Source organism: Mesoplodon bidens (genome assembly GCF_964165515.1).
Source record: "Mesoplodon bidens genome assembly, chromosome: 17".
NCBI lineage: Eukaryota > Metazoa > Chordata > Mammalia > Artiodactyla > Ziphiidae > Mesoplodon > Mesoplodon bidens.
Window position 1 is genome coordinate 3,112,228 of NC_138174.1, and position 18,127 is coordinate 3,130,354.

The window sequence follows — 18,127 nt, forward strand, 5'->3', positions numbered from 1 at the left end:
CCAGACCGGGGCACGAACCCGTATCCCCTGCATCGGCAGGCGGACTCTCAACCACTGCGCCACCAGGGAGGCCCGATGTTCTTTTAAAAACGAATACCGTCTACCTGCTTCATCTTTCTTTACGGTGTGCCACCTGCCATGTTACAGTTCCTTGTTAATTTATCATCCCCGCACTAGAACATGTGTGAGGTAAAGGGCTTTGCTGTGCTCATGGCTGTCACCTGGCACATGGCAGGTGCTCAACAGACACTGAATGAATGAATGAACAAATGGGGCGTCTGTCCAGAATCTATTTCTACTTCCAACACCACTTGGATTTCCTTTGGGGGAACACCCTCCCCTCCATCATGGTCAGGGAATCCATGTACCTGCGTCCTTTTACCAAAAACAAGGGGTCCATCCCTGGAGGACCCCATCCTCCACTCTGTCCCAGTGCCCCCAGGTGGTGGACACGTCACCTGAGCTGGGGAGTTGAACCCCATCCTGGGACTTTGCCTCTTGAGCGACTTCAGAGGCAAAGACAGACTGTGCCTTCCTCGGTTCCTTGCATGTGGCTCCCCGACTTCCAGGAGCAACCCCGACTGCCGTCCACTTCCTAGACAGGCTCCCGTCCACTTCCTAGACAGGTTCCCAGCCACCCCATCAATTCTGGGAACACCTGACACCCTTCCAAGACATTCTCTTTTGCTCCAACTAGGTAGAGTTAGTTTTTGTTGCTTCTCAACAAAAGAACACTAAACTCAAAACAAAACACAGAAGGTGCAGAAATAAGCTGTTTGTATGAGTACAGGGTTAGAAGAAAAACCATCTATACTCCTACCCACCTAACTACACTATTTTCATTTTTGCATATTCTTGGTAAACCTTTGACCACATGTGTACACGTCATATACGGCTGCAATCATGGTATGTTATGGGTTGAAGTGTGTCCCCCCCGTGCCAAAGGATGCTAAAATTCTAACCCCCAGTACCAGTGACAGTGGTCTTACTTGGAAATAGGTCTCAGTAGATGATCAAGCGATCATTAAGGTGGGCCCTGATTCAACAGGACGCTATGTGAAGATGAAGGCAGAGATAAGGGAGATGCATCCAGATGCCGAGGTACAGGGGGCCCAAGGCCGCCAGGAGCCAGGAGAGAGCCCGCAGAGGGTCCCCCTCGGGCCCCAGAAGGACTTCACCCTGCTTCCAGCCTCTAGAACTGAGACAATTCATTCCTGCTATTTAAGGCACCTGGTCTGTGGTACTTTGTGACGGCAGCCCTAGCAAACTAATACAACATTATTTCCCTTTTTCTCACTTTAATATTACATCGGTCATTTTCCACGTTGTTACGGGCTTTCCCTAACGACGCTGTAAACTGTTTTGAAGTGGTCGCCCATATGACACTGGACTATCCCACTGAAAGTGGACATTTCCATTGTTTCAACTTTTTTTCCATCACAAGTAACGTTTTGAAGGCATCGTGTGCTCGCAGCCTTTTCTCTCCTTTTGGACAACTTTCTCGAAGTGCATCACCAGACGCTGATGACTGGGCTGGAGAGAAGCAACTGCTGTGCAGAAAGATGATGGTGCATTTGTCTCCAAGGGTCCCCAGGGCAGTGGGTTTTGAATTTGGAGGGGAATGAACGTGGCCGTATGTGAAGGGAAGGCAGGGGAATCTGGGCAGAGCGATCGGAGAGCCGGGCGGCGAGGGAGCGCCGGAGGAGGTGTGAGCGCGGCAGGCCGGGGCGGGCAGGCGGCAGAGAGCCCGCAAACTCGCTTAAGGGACTGGGACTCCATTCCCTGTGACGCCGGGGAAAGCTCACAGGGAAACAGCAGTAAGAACTGAACAGGAACTCTGACCAGCGTGGGCGGAAGCCTGGCCTGAGGAGGTGGCGGGGGAGCCGGAGGGCAGGGGCCCCGGGACGGGGTGGTGGTGGGGGCGATCCCAGGGGCCCCACCTGCTCGGCCGAGAGGACCACAAAAGCAAGAGATGCTCGAAAGCTTCCTCGGCCTCCAGCCGCCCCCCGGCTCCTCTTTCCTTTTCACCTGGTCTGACGACAGTCCAGCCCGCATTCCTCCTGAGGTAGAAGCCAGGCGGCACCATGTGGAGGACAGACATTCCCTCACCCTCACCGTTCATGACGCCCTGACCGCCCAGCACCAGGCGCGGCCCTCCCAGGACACCCTCTGCCACCATTTCTGGGTCACAATCCATCAGCGACCTTGTCGTCACCATCTCGATGCCCTCGTCACGGGGAGGATGAGCGGAGCCTCACCCCACCTGTTCCCTTTCCCTTCTCCACCCTCTGTGGTCCCCGCCCCCCACTCCCTCTCCCTGAAATGTAAAGACGCCGAGCGATGCCCTCGGCCTCCTTCAAATCTCTGCAAAGAACGCTCTTTAAATCCCGCCCCTTCTCGCGGCTCGGCTCCGGTCACCACCGTCACGTGGAGGTCGTGCCCACTGGCCGGTGGGCGGCAGCGCCGCCCAGAACCCAGGCGTCCGAGCGCCTCGTCCAGCACTCACGCTCGCCGCGCGATGCTCCTTTTCAAAGGTAAGACAGTAAACGCGGCCACCGAGGGTCTGGTCGTCGGCAGTCTGCTGTGTCTCTCTAGAGCCGCACAGTTCAGGGGTTAAAAACATGGGCCTGCAGTGAAAATTCTATCTGACTGTAGATTCAAGTCCCTTCTCTGCCACATCCTGGGTGGTTCACCTATTTGCACTTGGGGTTTCTGGTCTGTAAAAGCAGGAAAACAACAACATCCGCCAGAGCACGGGGTTCACGCGACCAGAGGAACCAACCGGCAGAGCACACGGGGCGGTGTCTGCCCCACGGTAAGCGGCCGTCCTATTCCTGCCCCGTGCGCCCGGCCAGGCCACACTGTCCAGCCAGCGGGCGGCTCGGACGTCAACGTGCTCTCTCAAGAACCTGAATCATTCCATGAATTCGGGTCAGCAAGTATTTACCGGGTAGGGACTAAGGTAGCATATGAACAAATCTATTAGATAAAAAACTCTTCCGTGCTGCTCAAACAGTCCTGGTGAATCTCAAACACCCAGAAAGAGCTTTGAAAGTCAGGTTAAGACAAATCCTCCCCAGGAGCCCCTTCATGGTCAGGAGTTCATTCCTCCACGGTAGGAACTCGGTCCCCAGACCTTCTCAAGGTCAGGGTCACCGTGATGGCTCAGAGCCCACAGGGCACCCTCCCTGGACGGGGGCGATAAGCCGGCCCCTGCAGGGGCAGCTCCTGACACCCAGTGAGCCCTCCCCACCCCTGGCCCAGGGCAGGAGGACGGGGCGCAATGGCCCGGGCTCCTCCGTTGAATGGAAGCCGCCCGGTGGAGGACTCCACCCCCATATCCGGGAGCGGACCAGGGAGGCCCGCGAAGACTCACTGTTGGATGCTCTCATGAGTCGCCGGCGTCCCACGCGGTCCAGCCCGATGGGGGTGCTCTGGGAGAAGGCGCACGGCCGCAGCCGGGCCGACACCGCGCGGTAGGGCGGCACCTGGTGCGCGGGCACGGGCGGCCGGGCAGCCGGCTGCAAAGGAAAGGAGAGGCGGTGAGAAGGGGCAGGAAGTAGGGGCCCCGGGAGCTCAGCATCCTCACCTCGAGGCCCCGATCGCAGCCCGGGCGGCACAAGCTCAAGGACGACCTTCCTCTAACCGGAAACCCCAGTGCCGACCCCTCAGGGCATCACGTTTTGGCCACCTGCCAGGACACATCCCCGGGGGACACTCAGGAAAGGCCAGCGTGGAGCAGGGGAAGCTAGAGGAGGAAGTGGTGCCCCCCCCTCCGCCCAGCAACCCCCAGGGAAGCAGAAGCAACGCCAGCCACTCCCACCCCCGGCCTCCGCCCTACACCCGCCTGCAGGCAGGGACCAGCATTTGTGGAGCACGGTTCTCATCCACCTAAACTAACAGGGCCGTGGAGCCTTGTCTAAGAGGAGAGTTGGTTTTCCACAAATTTAGAATCATCTGTATGCCCTTGTGACCTTCCACATGAACTGTCCCTACAACTACACTCAAGGCCAAGTTGGTCCCTGCTTTCCGTAGGTTTTCTCAGTATTTTTCTACCCAGTTCCCTAAATGAGCTTAGAGTGCACAAAATTATCTTACTCCATTTCTTTTGGACGCTCTGAAATGAAAAAATGTCTGTAATGCTTTACATCTCCCCTAGGCTGTGTTTCAAGTTAAAACAGATTACAGCTTGCTTTCGTTCAGAATTCTTTCTTGTGTGGCATTGGTGATACACTGGTGAGCAGAGCCGCCTTCCAGAATTATTCCCTAGCGTGCACAGCACCTTAGAACAACAAAAAGTGTGAGGTGTTCTTCAACATAATGTTTTTTACCTTAAGAATTCAGTTCCGTTTAGTTCAATTAAGCAAGAGGTTTTTGGGTATCTGCTATAAATAAGCATTGTGCTGGGCTTATAGGGAGAATGTAAACATAAAATCCAATACCAATAGGGAGTTGCCCTTTTAAGAGAATTTATGGGCTATCTGTGATATCAACTAGCAAGTGTTAAAAAAAATGAAAATGGCACTTCGTCATGTATGGTTCTGTGAACCCTGGACCATGGCTGGTGTATGAGTCTCACCAAATAATAGAAACTCCTTCAGAACAGGGCCTTTATTTAAATGTTTTGTAGCTTCAAAGGGCTCTCTGGGTAACTGATAAACACTTGTTGAATTACTAAAGTATACTAAGGGAATAATAGCAAGATTTTAATCTATTGTCAAAACAGTTACGAAGCTGCAACTGACGTGCAAAGAGAAAGAAAATGGTAGAAAAAATTATTTTCTCATCTCTAGAAAAAAATTGGTTTATTTTTTTCATATCTTTACATTTTAAGGATAAGCGACACTTTCTCTTTCCAGATTTCTTCTTTCAGGAAGCTCACTAAATATGCAAGGCTACTTTCCCCAGACGATTCAGAACAAACAGCAAACCAGTTTCCCGTATTATTCAAGATCCCAGAAAGACAGAGGATTAGTAAGAGACATCCAAATGTCAGTGGGTTAGTTCTAATTCATGCATGTTTTCAAAGCCAGGAAGAAAGGCTGTGAGCAGATGACGTCATCCTTGAGGCAGAGAGAAGAAAGGAAAGCGTTAAGTTTCCTGGTAAGTTTGCAGCCAGAGGACAGAGGCCAGGCAGTTGGAGGGCTGAGTGGCTCTGGTGGCAGCGCGCCTGGGCTTACTTGGGGCAGAATGGCCTCCCCCTCCTCCGCCTGGCTGCTTCCATAGAAGCCGACCCCGCCGATCACGGAGATGGGGCGTCTTCTTGGCGCCCCCCGGGGGCAGCCCCCAGCAGGGGGGCGCTGGTCTGCAGGGTCGATGGGGGCCCCGCTGGGCTGGTGGTCACCGTCCTCAGTGTCCTCTTTCTGGGGGTCTACGGCGATCGAGTCTTCAGGGATGGACAGACTTAGGCTGACCGGCTGGCCGTAGTCAGAGAGTGGTCGGGGCCGTGACCTCCTCCCGGGTCCGCATCTCCTCCTGGGGACCCTCTGAGCCTCCGGCCTCTCTTCCTCTGGTGCGGAGGTCCGCCTCCAGGACCCCTCAGTCACAACCTTTTCAAAGGCGAACAAGTTAGGTGAGGGCGACTTCCAGGAGGGTAAAGAAAAGGTACGAGCCAGACGTCCCCGACCCCTCCCCAGCCCCCCAAATTGTTTGCGTACCAGAAAGATGTGACTGAGACGTGGATGAGAAGAAGCAAACGTGTCTTTAATTGGAGGCTGAATTAAAACCCTAATTTCATTAGTGATGTTTGGTGACCCATGATGAGCCAGGATACAAGATACTAAGAAAATCAGCACCACGGTGACGGGTGTCTCCTCAAATATACATAACAGGCAGGGTAACGCAGGCCTGTAGGAGAAACGGCCCTAAGGCTGCACTTTGCAACCCGAGGCACCTTCTCTCAGCTACGTTCACAGACAGAAGGTGCTTCGAGAGGATCGAGTGTGGGCTGCTCAGCACGGTCCTCACACCTGGGGACTTCGTCTGCTGGGGCGAGCACTGAACTAGGGGCTCCAAGGACGAGATCAGCCGACTAACTGACTGTGTGCGCTGGGACTAGTCACCACTAACCTTTCAGGGTCTCAGATTCCAGACTAGACAATCCCACAGCTGGAGAGTCTGCGGCCCTGAAGTCGGCAAGACTTTCTAAGTTTTCAAGTAACGTTTTCAGAGGCAAGGCAACGCACTAGGAAGAAGACCACGCGGCGTGGAAATGGGCAGACCTCTGTGTGGATCCGCTGGGCCCCCAGGCGAGGGGCCTCAGGTCTGCAGGCCTGCTTCTGCGTGTCCCCTCCTGGGTCCTGGGAGGATGAGCTGCGACCACGGCGAGTCAGAGGGCCGCCCGCCTCGGCCCTGGTGGATCGCTGCTCTTAAAACACTGTGCCAGGGAACAACCGTCCCAGGCCTCAGCCCACCCGGAGACGAGCTCTCCCCCAGAGGATCCGCCAAGTCTGGGCTCAGGGGAGGCCGCCGCGGGCTCTGTGGGAGCGGGGGGGGGGCAGCAGAGCGTGCAGGCACAGTCCCGCGAGCCCCGCGCCCTCCGCTCCTCCATCCCAAGACATCCTGTAACAACCAAGTGAAAAGAGAACAGAGCCCAGCCCGGGGAGGGCTGGGCTAACCAGGCAAGTCCTGTGACTGCAGGGCAGGCAGAGCGGGCCACCCTGGCCGACCGCCCGGCGGGGCGGACGTCCCCCTGCAGCCCCGCCCTGAGCACTGGCCCAAGGACTCTGGGCTCTCGCCAGTCAGGGGCAACTGAGACCAGAAAGGCACGTCCCGTATTTCCAAGCTGAGACCCGGGGAAGTGAGGTGACTTGCCCAGGGCCACGCAGCCAGCTAGCGGCAACAGAGACACCAGGGATGGGCCTTGTAACCTCTGTCCCCACTAAGCCACGACACTTCCCGTATACCAAGTCACCTCTGCTCGAGAGACAGAGGGCTGTAGCAAACACCACTCCCTTGCTACCTGCTGATTCGATTCTTACAGCTTGGACCACTATCTTTACTTCAAGTCACCAGGGACAGGGTCCAGCATACACCACTGTAGCATAAACACCATTTTGAGTGGAAGGCACTTAGGAACAGGATTTTCTTCTGCGTGAAAGCAGAACTCAGTGGTCCTAAGTCCCCTCCCTTGGGACGGGATTCTCTTTCTTCCAGCCACGGAAGATTGACTCTCGTCACTGAGAGAAGCCCTCACCGAAACAGACAGAGGCACAAAACTATCCTGTCTCCCAGCTGTTCACCTACAGGCCCCTTATCTTCCTAAAAGTCACTTGCTTTCCCGTGAGAGCCTTTTCCCACCCACTTTCCCCTACTAGGATGTTCTGTAAGTTCCCAGGGCTGACCAGTTCCTGGAGCCACAGCTTCCTGTGAACTCCCACTTACTCACATGAATAAACATCTGTCTTCTGTCAGTTTAATTCACACACCTCCAGAAAAGAATGTATAAGAGGGTGTCCCCGACACCGTGGGAAAATATGAGAGTAATCATGGAAAAGTTAATATTTTTTTTTGCAGTACATACATATAAAAAACAGGCTATTATGGATTGTTTAACTCAATTACTAAATCAAACGGCACAGACAACTTAAGCACACAGTGAGAATAAACCCATTTATATCATCACCCAGTGATAAAAAGGTGGGGAAACAACATGCTAGAAAAACAGTACAACAAAATTGCAGGCAATAAATTGGTCACAAATCTATGTGCAGTTGTTTTTGTTGTTGGTGGTGGGGTTTTGTGGGTTTTTTGGGTTTTGTTTTTTGCACATATGCAACCTGCAGCCTGCTTTCCTCATTGATGCCAAAAAAAAAAAAAAAGAGAGACAGAGAGAAAGAGACATGGGTTTAGGAGAACCAGCAGTTGTCTTAGTTGCTCAGGTAACAAATCCTTCTGAGGGCAAACAGGCTCCAGGAAGTGATGGGGGCGGGTAAAGGAAGGTGTGCAGAGGACAGGAAATCAGACACTGACTGCGTAAAGCCTCGTGCCCACAGGGCAGCACGAGGAGAACCAACTGTGATTCTCGTGTGACACATCAGTACCGTACAGCCCCACCGAGACCTGAAAGGAGAAAGCCTGCCTTCTGAGCGGTACCGGATGCCCCAGGAGGTGCAGGAATTAGTTAATAGAATCATAATGTATAAAACTGAAATGTCCCATTTTATTCAAAGCAAAAGCACAGAGGGAGGAACAGAGGGATGGGGAAACCCCTCAGATTTAAGCTCACGTTCAAACAGCGAGGCTTTGCCAGAAGACAGGTACCTTCAAGTAAAACAAATGTGAACTTTCCCGCAAATTCTAAAACTGAGTCTTCTTTTAGCAAACATTATGTGCTTCTGAAATACACCCTTGGTTCGTCCCGGGGAACACAGCTTGAGTGCGACTCTTCCCGGAAATACAAACACCCAGCAAAGGACACTCTGCACCCAACGAGCCAGGACCTACCCCAGACTCTGCTACAGGCAGTGGCCCCAGACGCTGTGAAGGAACAGCAGGTGACCACATCCCCGCCCTCCGAGAGTTTCTTCCTGCTTTAAACACACTCTCATTGGGTGAAAGTGCCTGGGCTGGAGCTCTGCTGGCCCAGGTTCTCCTCACAGCCCAGCAGCCCAGCGCAGACCCACCCGGGACCAACCCACACCCATCACCAACGTCTGTCCGTGGCCTCGTTAATTCTTGCTTCCCAGCATAGTTTTAAAATACTTTCCCTAGTTGGGGGGCGGTTTGCATTTTTTTCTTCTATGCAAGATTCCCTCCTTTACGTTACAGAAGTAAAAGCCAAAATAGATCTCGTTACCTCTGCTTAGACACTTCAAAACATACTTTGAAACCACAGTGAAAGTGAATCGTTAACCTGAGGGAAAAACCCTGATCCCACACACGTCCCTTCAGAACCCCGTCTAACGCTGAGTCTCTAGGACCGACAGCAAGAGCTGGGGTTGAACTGTGTCCCCTGAAGATCTACTGGGAGTCCTCACCCCCATACCTGTGAATGTGACCATAGTGGCAGGTACGGAGTCTGCAGGTGCAGTGGGGTTAAGAGGAGGTCATACTAGTAGATGAGCCCTAATCCAATGGCTGGTGTCCCTGGAAGAGGAGGGAAATCTGGACACAGAGACAAGAAGGAGAAAGACGTGCGGCCCGAGGCAGAGATCAGAGCGATCCGAGGAGCCCGCAGGGAACCCCGAGGCTGCAAGAGGCAGGGGCTCCACCTCTTGGGCTTCCAGGGGTGGGGCCCTGCCTGCCCAGCCATGACTGCAGACATCTGGCCTCCGCAGCAACGAGGATACATGTCAGCCGTCTTAGCCCCCGTGGTAATTTGTTACAGTAGCTCCAGGGAAGCAGCACAGCAAGGTAACTCAGAAGAAAATATCACAGGCAAGCATATTCAGACTGTGTGAAGATTAAAAAATAAAATAGGGCTTCCCTGTTGGCGCTGTGGTTGAGAGTCCGCCTGCCGATGCAGGGGACACGGGTTCGTGCCCCGGTCCGGGAGGATCCCACATGCCGCGGAGCGGCTTGGCCTGTGAGCCATGGCCGCTGAGCCTGCGCGTCCGGAGCCTGTGCTCCACAACGGGAGAGGCCACAACAGTGAGAGGCCCGCGTACCACAAAATAAATAAATAAAATAAAATAAAATAAAGTAAGGAGACTTTCCTCTGCATGAGCCAGAGGTACTGTGAAGATGCAGGTGAATACAATGAGCGAAGTCAGGTTTTCACAGGTCGTCAGAGGCCTGGGTTCCGCAGGGGACCCAGCACAGGCACCGGGCTGGAGGGGGAAGGAAAAGCATCTCGACCATGCATGTGGCAGAGACTGTGGAACAAGGTTACGTAACGACAGCTGTGACTCTGGAACACCTGTGACCTGCTGGAACCACACCAGGCGCGTCTCCGTATTTAATCTTCACAACCACCCTACGAGGTAGGGGCCACGCTTTACTGATCAGGACACTAGGGCTACAGTAAATAAAATGACTTGCTCACGTTACTAGAGCCAGAAAGGGGAGGGGCCCATTTTATACCCCAGTCTGTCTGATTTCAAAATTTCTGCCTTTTCTGCTCGGCCACCCGCGTCCAAGGCGTGTACCGTTACAGAAGGAAAACAGAAGTCTGTAAGTTTTCCAGCCCTTGGCTGTCGAGTGTCTGGAGGGAGCCGAGAGGAGACGGCGTTGTGCGAAGCTCTGATAGCTGTGCCTGGGGAAGCCACAGACCGCTTCTCAAAATCTCATCTTAAATGCATAGGATAAAAAGTGTATTCTTCCATCAACAGACGGAGGGATAAAGAAGACGTGATACACACACACACACACACACACACACACACACACACAATGGAATACTATTCAGCCATAAAAAAGAATGAAATTCTGCCATTTGCAGCAACATGGATAGACCTAGAGAATATCATACTAAGTGAAGTAAGTCAGACAGAGAAAGACAGATACTGTATGATATCACTTCTATGTGGAATCTCAAAAATAAAACAAAACTAGTGAATAGAACAAAAAAGAAACAGACCCACAGAAAGAACAAACTAGTGGTTACCAGTGGGGGGGAGGGGCAAGATAGGGGGAGGGGATTAAGAGACATAAACTACCATATATAAAATAAATAAGCTGCAAGGATATATTGTACAGCACAGGGAATACAGCCAATATTATATAATAAGTATAAGTGGAATATAACCTTTGAAAATTGTGAGTCATTATGTTATATACCTGAAATTTATGTACTATTGTACCTCAACTATACCTCAATGAAAAAAATATATACACATTAAACATTTACAGAAAAAAGGACAAGATAGTATTATGAATGAAGCTGATTATTTTGAAACGCAATTTTCAAAATATTTTAAAAATCCTGATATAGTAGTATAGGTAATATGAATTGAGAGGACTGGAGATAGGTCTAAAAGCTGTCACACTTTGAAGTACTGTACTGAGCAGTACGAGATATTTTAAGAATATCAGCAAAAACTGTCCTAAGATGTGAAAAAGATCTGTGATTTCCATGGTGGTTATATCACAGGTGTTGCTAAAATTGCTCTGGTTTGATGCCTACATTCATAATAGAAGGAAAAACTATCTTTTAGTGAGAAAATAGTGAAAATAATAAAATTCCCACTTCCTGATTTCCACTGATGTAGTCCTTGGATGAACATAAGTTAAAACCTCCTAGTTTAAAATGCTGGAGAGGGTGTGGAGAAAAGGGAACCCTGCTACACTGTTGGTGGGAATGTAAGTTGGTGCAGCCACTATGGAGAACAGTATGGAGGTTCCTCCGACAACTAAAAATAGATTTATCATATATGACGCAGCAATCCCACTCCTGGGCATGCATCCAGACAACTATAATTCAAAAAGATACATGCACCCCTATGTTCATAGCAGCACTATTCACAATAGCCAAGACATGGAAGCAACGTAAATGTCCATCAACAAATGAATGGATAAAGAAGATGTGGTACCTATATACAATGGCATACTACTCAGCCATAAAAAAAGAATGAAATAATGCCATTTGCAGCAACATGGATGGACCCAGAGATTATCATACTAAGTGAAGTCAGAAAGAGAAAGACAAATACCATATCACTTATATGTGGAATATAAAATATGACACAAATGAACCTACCTATGAAACAGAAACAGAATCATGGACATAGGGAACAGACTTGTGGTTGCCAAGGGGGAGGGGGTTGGGGGAGGGATGGACTGGGAGCTTGGGGTCAGCAGATGCAAACTACTGTATACAGGATGGATAAACAACAAGGTCCTACTGTGGAGCACAGGGAACTATACTCAATATCATGTGATAAACCATAATGGAAAAGAATATTTTAAAAATGTAAATATATATATGTATAACTGATTCACTTTGCTGTACAACAGAAATTAACACAACATTGTAAATCAACTATACTCCAATAAAAAAAAAACTCCTAGTTTACATAATATCACTGCGGAGTAGCCTGTGGGACCAGTGGTGGGCTCCAACTCCAGAAAATGACATTTTAGACCTTATTTATTATAAAATCAAAATAGTAGCATCTCACTGTTCAGAGCTACACATCATTACCTTATTTCCCTTAAGTGAACATGAATGTGTCATCATAAAAAAGCACCTGTGGGGCTTCCCTGGTGGCGCAGTGGTTGAGAGTCCGCCTGCCGATGCAGGGGACACGGGTTCGTGTCCCGGTCCGGGAAGATCCCACATGCCGTGGAGCGGCTGGGCCCGTGAGCCACGGCTGCTGAGCCTGTGCGTCCGGAGCCTGTGCTCCGCAATGGGAGAGGCCACAGCAGTGAGAGGCCCATGTACCGCAAAAAAAGAAAAAAAAAAAAAAAGCACCTGAGCAGGCCCGTTATATTCGGCTCGGGAGAGTCCCGGGAATGGGGTGTGTTGTCAACACGTGTCCTAGGAATTTAAGTGAGGAGGGAACTCATAAGATCCCAGATCAACTACCATGTTTTGAGAAGCTGAAGGCAAGAACAAGGACATATTTACACATTTAGAAAGAGAGAAGTTGGAGCCCTAATACAGTTTTTTCCCTTTTTTGGTTACTTTTAAGACCAAAGGGATAATATCTTACATTTACATAAAAGTGATTTTTCCCCCAGTGTTACTGAGATAGAATTGGCATACAGCACTGTTTAAGTTCACGGTGTGCAACATAACGATCTGACTCACGTATACTGCAATGATCACCACAGCAACTTTGGTTAATGTCTGTCATCTCATACAGATACAAAAAAAGAAGCAAAAAGAACTTTCTCTTCCCCTTTGAACTTCTAGGGTCTACTCTCTTAGCAACTTTCAAATTTACTGAACAGCAGGGTTGACAAGCGTCACCACTGTATCCACCCCTGGGGCTTATGTATCTTTTAACTAGACATTTGTACCTACAAATCTGAAATTGTCATCAACTTGCTTTCCTATCTACCTAGAGTTGTATGTTCAGATCAGTCAGGAGGACATTATGCCCCCCATTTTGGAGCTGAGAAGCCAGTCACAGAGCAGGCGACGGGCTGAATGGAGAGAGTTCGGGCACCTCATTTGATGTCATCTCTGCAAGGCCCGCAGACACGAGCCCTCCCTTTGCAGCTGCAGAGAAGAAAAATGCCAGCACGTTTTATGGTTTATGGTGAAAACCCTTTGCAGCAACTTCCCAAAACACTAGACGGCGTGAGGCTGCTCCACCACGCCCACATCCCTCCAGGCTGCGGTGCACCCTGCCCTGTGACCCCTTCCCCTGCCCGGCGGCGAGCACACCGCATGCGCCGCCCCCTCCATCCCCCGCCCCCCTGTCCCGCCCGCAGCCTCTCACCTCCACTGGCTTCTCTGCTCCCTTCCTGCTCTCTCTTGTCCTCCGAGCCCGAAACTTTCCCTTCACCCATCATACCGGGACCTCAAATAGTATCGGTTTTGTTTCATGTACGGAATCCTACTAGGTTTCTGGTCCTTAGTCTTTAGAACAAGCAGTGCAATAGCCTTTCTCTCTCCACAGCTGCCTTTTCTCTTACTGTCCGTAGCGGTAGGAGTTGGGGATCATCCTGGCAGAAGGTGAGTCGCACTGGACACACCTCCTACCACAAAGGCTTCCTAACCCAAACCCCGAACTCTTGCAGGGGGTCGTGGATCTTTTCTGACATCACTTAGGTGAGTTAAGGAACAATCAGTGTTGAAGAGGGACTTCTGTAAGAGCGAAAATGCCCAAGGAAGGAGGAGCGGGGAGGGGCAGCCGCTGACTCGGTTCTGAAATAAGTTAAGTGGCCAAACGCCCTCCGCTTAGCGAACGACCCCCTAAAACCATGCCTGTCCGCTGGCTCAGCTCCACCCGCCACTGGCTTCTCCAGTTCAGGGCCATCTTGGGAGGGGACAGGCATCATCATCAACCCGTCTCTCCCCTTCTCAGGCCCCAGGTTTGGACTTAGCCTGGCTCTGGATGGGCCTGAGCAAGAAATAGATGGGAAAGCAGAAAGTACTTTACTGGGTTATATTCCTTCCACAGCTTTTCTACAGGCAAAGCAGCTGTGAACGCTGGGTTACATTCTACATTCTTACCACTGTGCTGCAGCTGTGATTTCAGATGCCAGGTTCTAAGCTGTAAGAATCTTTAGTGGTTGTTAGAATTCCAAAAGCAAGTAAAACGCAAATGGCCAGCCAAAAGCTGTTCTGATTTTTATGGAATGGGATTATATGTGCATCAGTAATTTTGACGTAGCTTTTAAAAATCCGAAAAAAAAAAAGAGAGAGAGAGAAATGAACTATTGTAATCTGGAAAGCAGTGGCCTTGTCCCTTGGATTCAGGCCATTTATTTAAAATACATACGCAATTAATGCTTCTCGTCTCCCTGGAGAGCACAGTGGTGGTAATAGATACTTCAGTTGTCCTAACGTGTGGAAAATTGATGATAAAATGTGCTGAAATGAGTTTGTGAGCCTACGGCCTTTGTAACTTGTTTGACAGGCAGAATAGGTAATTCATTAAAAATGCAAATATTGGGCTTCCCTGGTGGTGCAGTGGTTGAGAGTCCGCCTGCCGATGCAGGGGACACGGGTTCGTGCCCCGGACCAGGAAGATCCCACGTGCTGTGGAGCGGCTGGGCCCGTGAGCCATGGCCGCTGAGCCCGCGCATCCGGAGCCTGTGCTCTGCAATGGGAGAGGCCACAACAGTGAGAGGCCCGCGTACCGCCAAAAAAAAAAAGAAAGAAAGAAAAAAAAAAAGCAAATATTAACACACATGTGGACACTTGATTTACTACTGATTGCCCAGTTCTCCGAGCATTAAAAAACCCTTAATAGTAACTATGAAAAATCTGGGCTCTGGAAGTGCCCCCCTCCCCTGCCTTTGTAATAAATCATTCATAGGAATTCCATTTCTGGGCTTAACTAAAACCCCACCATCCTACCATCTCAGAATCAACAGCAGCACCATGCTAGTTTGACATCCAGGTAGAGCAATGATAGAATTGTAGGTTGTTGTTTTACGTGTGGACTCATGAAAAGTGAAGAGACAGTTAAAAACCATCATATTATGAAATAAATGCACATAATGACTCCACATTAAAATGTATTTTATCTGAAACACATGCTGAAGAATAGAGAGGTCTACTCAAACTTTTTTGCTTTCAATTAATAAAAAGCATGATTTTATAAAAATGAACTTGCTTTCCTCTTTAGAAATTGTTTAATGGTTGAGGACAACTGAATATTCCAAATTCAAGAACCATGTTTTAGAGCTGAATGTCAGAAGCCCACTGTTTTTCTAAACTTTTTTAACATCTTTATTGGAGTATAATTGTTTTACAATGGTTAGTTGATGCTGTATAACAAAGTGAATCAGCTATACATATACATACATCCCCATATCTCCTCCCTCTTGCATCTCCCTCCCACCCTATCCCACACCTCTAGGTGGACACAAGGCACCAAGCTGATCTCCCTGTGCTATGCGGCTGCTTCCCACTAGCTATCTATTTGACATTTGGTAGTGTATATATGTCCATGCCACGCTCTCACTTTGTCCCAGTTTACTCTTCCCCCTCCCCGTGTCCTCAAGTCCATTCTCTACGTCTGCATCTTTATTCCTGTCCTGCCCCTAGGTTCTTCAGAACATTTTTTTTTTTAGATTCCATATATATGTGTTAGCATACGGTATATGTTTTTCTCTTTCTGACTTACTTCATTCTGTATAATAGTCTCTAGGTCCATCCACTTCACTACCAATAACTCAATTTCATTTATTTTTATGGCTGAGTAATATTCCATTGTATATACACGCCACATCTTTTTTTCCCTCAAACGTCTACTCTTTTTATACAGCAGGTTCTTATTAGTTATCCATTTTATACATATTAGTGTATACACGTCAATCCCAATCTCCCAATTCATCACACCACCACCCGCCACTTTCCCGCCTTAGGGTCCATACGTTTGTTCGCTACATCTGTGCCTCTATTTCTGCCCTGCAAACCAGTTCATCTGTACCATTTTTCTAGGTTCCACAAATATGCGTTAATATACAATATTTGTTTTTCTCTTTCTGACTTACTTCACTCTGTATGGCAGTCTCTAGATCCATCCACATGTCTACAAATGACCCAATTTTGTTCCTTTTTATGGCTGAGTAATATTCCATTGTATGTATGTACCACATCTTCTTTATCCATTCATCTGTCGATGGGCATTTAGGTTGTTTCCATGACCTGGCTATTGTAAATAGTGCTGCAATGAACATTGGGGTGCATGTGTCTTTTTGAATTATGGTTTTCTCAGCATATGTGCCCAGTAGTGGGATTGCTGGGTCATATGGTAATTCTATTTTTACTTTCTTAAGGAACCTCCATACTGTTCTCCATAGTGGTGTATCAATTTACATTCCCACCAACAGTGCAAGAGGGTTCCCTTTTCGCCACACCCTCTCCAGCATTTGTTGTTTGTAGATTTTCTGCTGATGCCCATTCCAACTGGTGTGAGGTGATACCTCATTGTAGTTTTGATTTGCATTTCTCTAATAATTAGTGATGTTGAGCAGCTTTTCATATGCTTCTCGACCATCTGTACGTCTTCTTTGGAGAAATGTCTATTTAGGTCTTCTGCCCAGTTTTTGATTGGGTTGTTTTTTTAATATTGAGCTGCATGAGCTGTTTATATATTTTGGAGATTAATCCTTTGTCCTTTGGTTCATTTGCAAATATTTTCTCACATTCTGAGGGCTGTCTTTTCATCTTGTTTGTAGTTTCCTTTGCTTTGCAAAAACTTTTAAGTTTAATTAAGTCTCATTTATTTTTGCTTTTATTTCCATTCCTCTAGGAGGTGGATCAAAAGAGAACTTGCTGTGATTTATGTCAAAGAGTGTTCTTATGTTTTCCTCTAATAAGAGTTTTATAGGGTCTGCTCTTACATTTAGGTCTCTAATCCATTTTGAGTTTATTTTTGTATATGGTGTTAGGGAGTGTTCTAATTTCATTCTTTTACATGTAGCTGTCCAGTTTTCCCAGCACCACTTATTGAATAGACTGTCTTTTCTCCATTGTATATCTTTGCCTCCTTTATCAAAGATAAGATGACCATATGTGCGTGGGTTTATCTCTGGGCTTTCTATCCTGTTTCATTGATCTACATTTCTGTTTTGTGCCAGTACCATATTGTCTTGATTACTGTAGCTTTGTAGTATAGTCTGAAGTCAGGGAGTCTGATTCCTCCAGCTCCGTTTTTTTCCCTTTAGACTGCTTTGGCTATTCGGAACCTTTTGTGTCTCCATACAAATTTTAAGATTTTTTTGTTCTAGTTCTGTAAAAAATGTCATTGTTAATTTGATAGGGATTACATTGAATCTGTAGATTGCTTTGGGTAGTATAGTCATTTTCACAATGTTGATTCTTCCAATCCAAGAACATGGTGTATCTCTCCATTTGTCGGTATCATCTTTAATTTCTTTCATCAGTGTCTTATACTTTTCTGCATACAGGTCTTTTGTCTACCTAGATAGGTTTATTCCTAGGTATTTTATTCTTTTGGTTGCAATGGTAAATGGGAGTGTTTCCTTAATTTCTCTTTCAGATTTTTCATTAGTGTATAGGAATGCAAGAGATTTCTGTGCATTAATTTTGTATCCTGCAACTTTACCAGATTCATTGATCAGCTCTAGTAGTTTTCTGGTGGCATCTTTAGGATTCTCTATGTATAGTATCATATCATCTACAAACAGTGACAGTTTTACTTCTCCTTTTCCAATTTGTATTCCTTTTATTTCTTTTTATTCTCTGATTGCCATGGCTAGGACTTCCAAAACTATGTTGAATAATAGTGGCGAGAGTGGACATTCTTGTCTTGTTCCTGATCTTAGAGGAAATGCTTTCAGTTTTTCACCATTGAGAATGATGTTTGCTGTGGGTTTGTTGCATATGGCCTTTATTATGTTGAGGTAGGTTCCCTCTATGCCCACTTTCTGGAGAGTTTTTATCATAAATGGGTGTCGAATTTTGCAAAAGCTTTTTCTGCATCTATTGAGATGATCATATGGTTTTTCTTCTTCAATTTGTTATATGGTATATCACATTGATTGATTTGTGTATACTGAAGAATCCTTGCATCCCTGGGATAAATCCCACTTGATCGTG

The 18,127-nt window shown here is 48.1% G+C and overlaps 1 protein-coding gene across 2 annotated transcripts in view; it reads right to left on the bottom strand.

Moving 5' to 3' along the window:
- SPATA13 (spermatogenesis associated 13) overlaps positions 1 to 18,127 on the bottom strand; it is a 261,378-nt gene that overhangs the window by 43,768 nt on the left and 199,483 nt on the right. For both annotated transcript variants that reach the window (XM_081214378.1, XM_081214379.1), the window contains exons 3-4: positions 5,181 to 5,549; positions 3,377 to 3,521 (exon numbers count right to left, since the gene is read on the bottom strand). In XM_081214378.1, the coding sequence (XP_081070504.1) occupies positions 3,377 to 3,521; positions 5,181 to 5,549 (514 nt within the window). The remainder of the gene's footprint in view (positions 1 to 3,376; positions 3,522 to 5,180; positions 5,550 to 18,127) is intronic.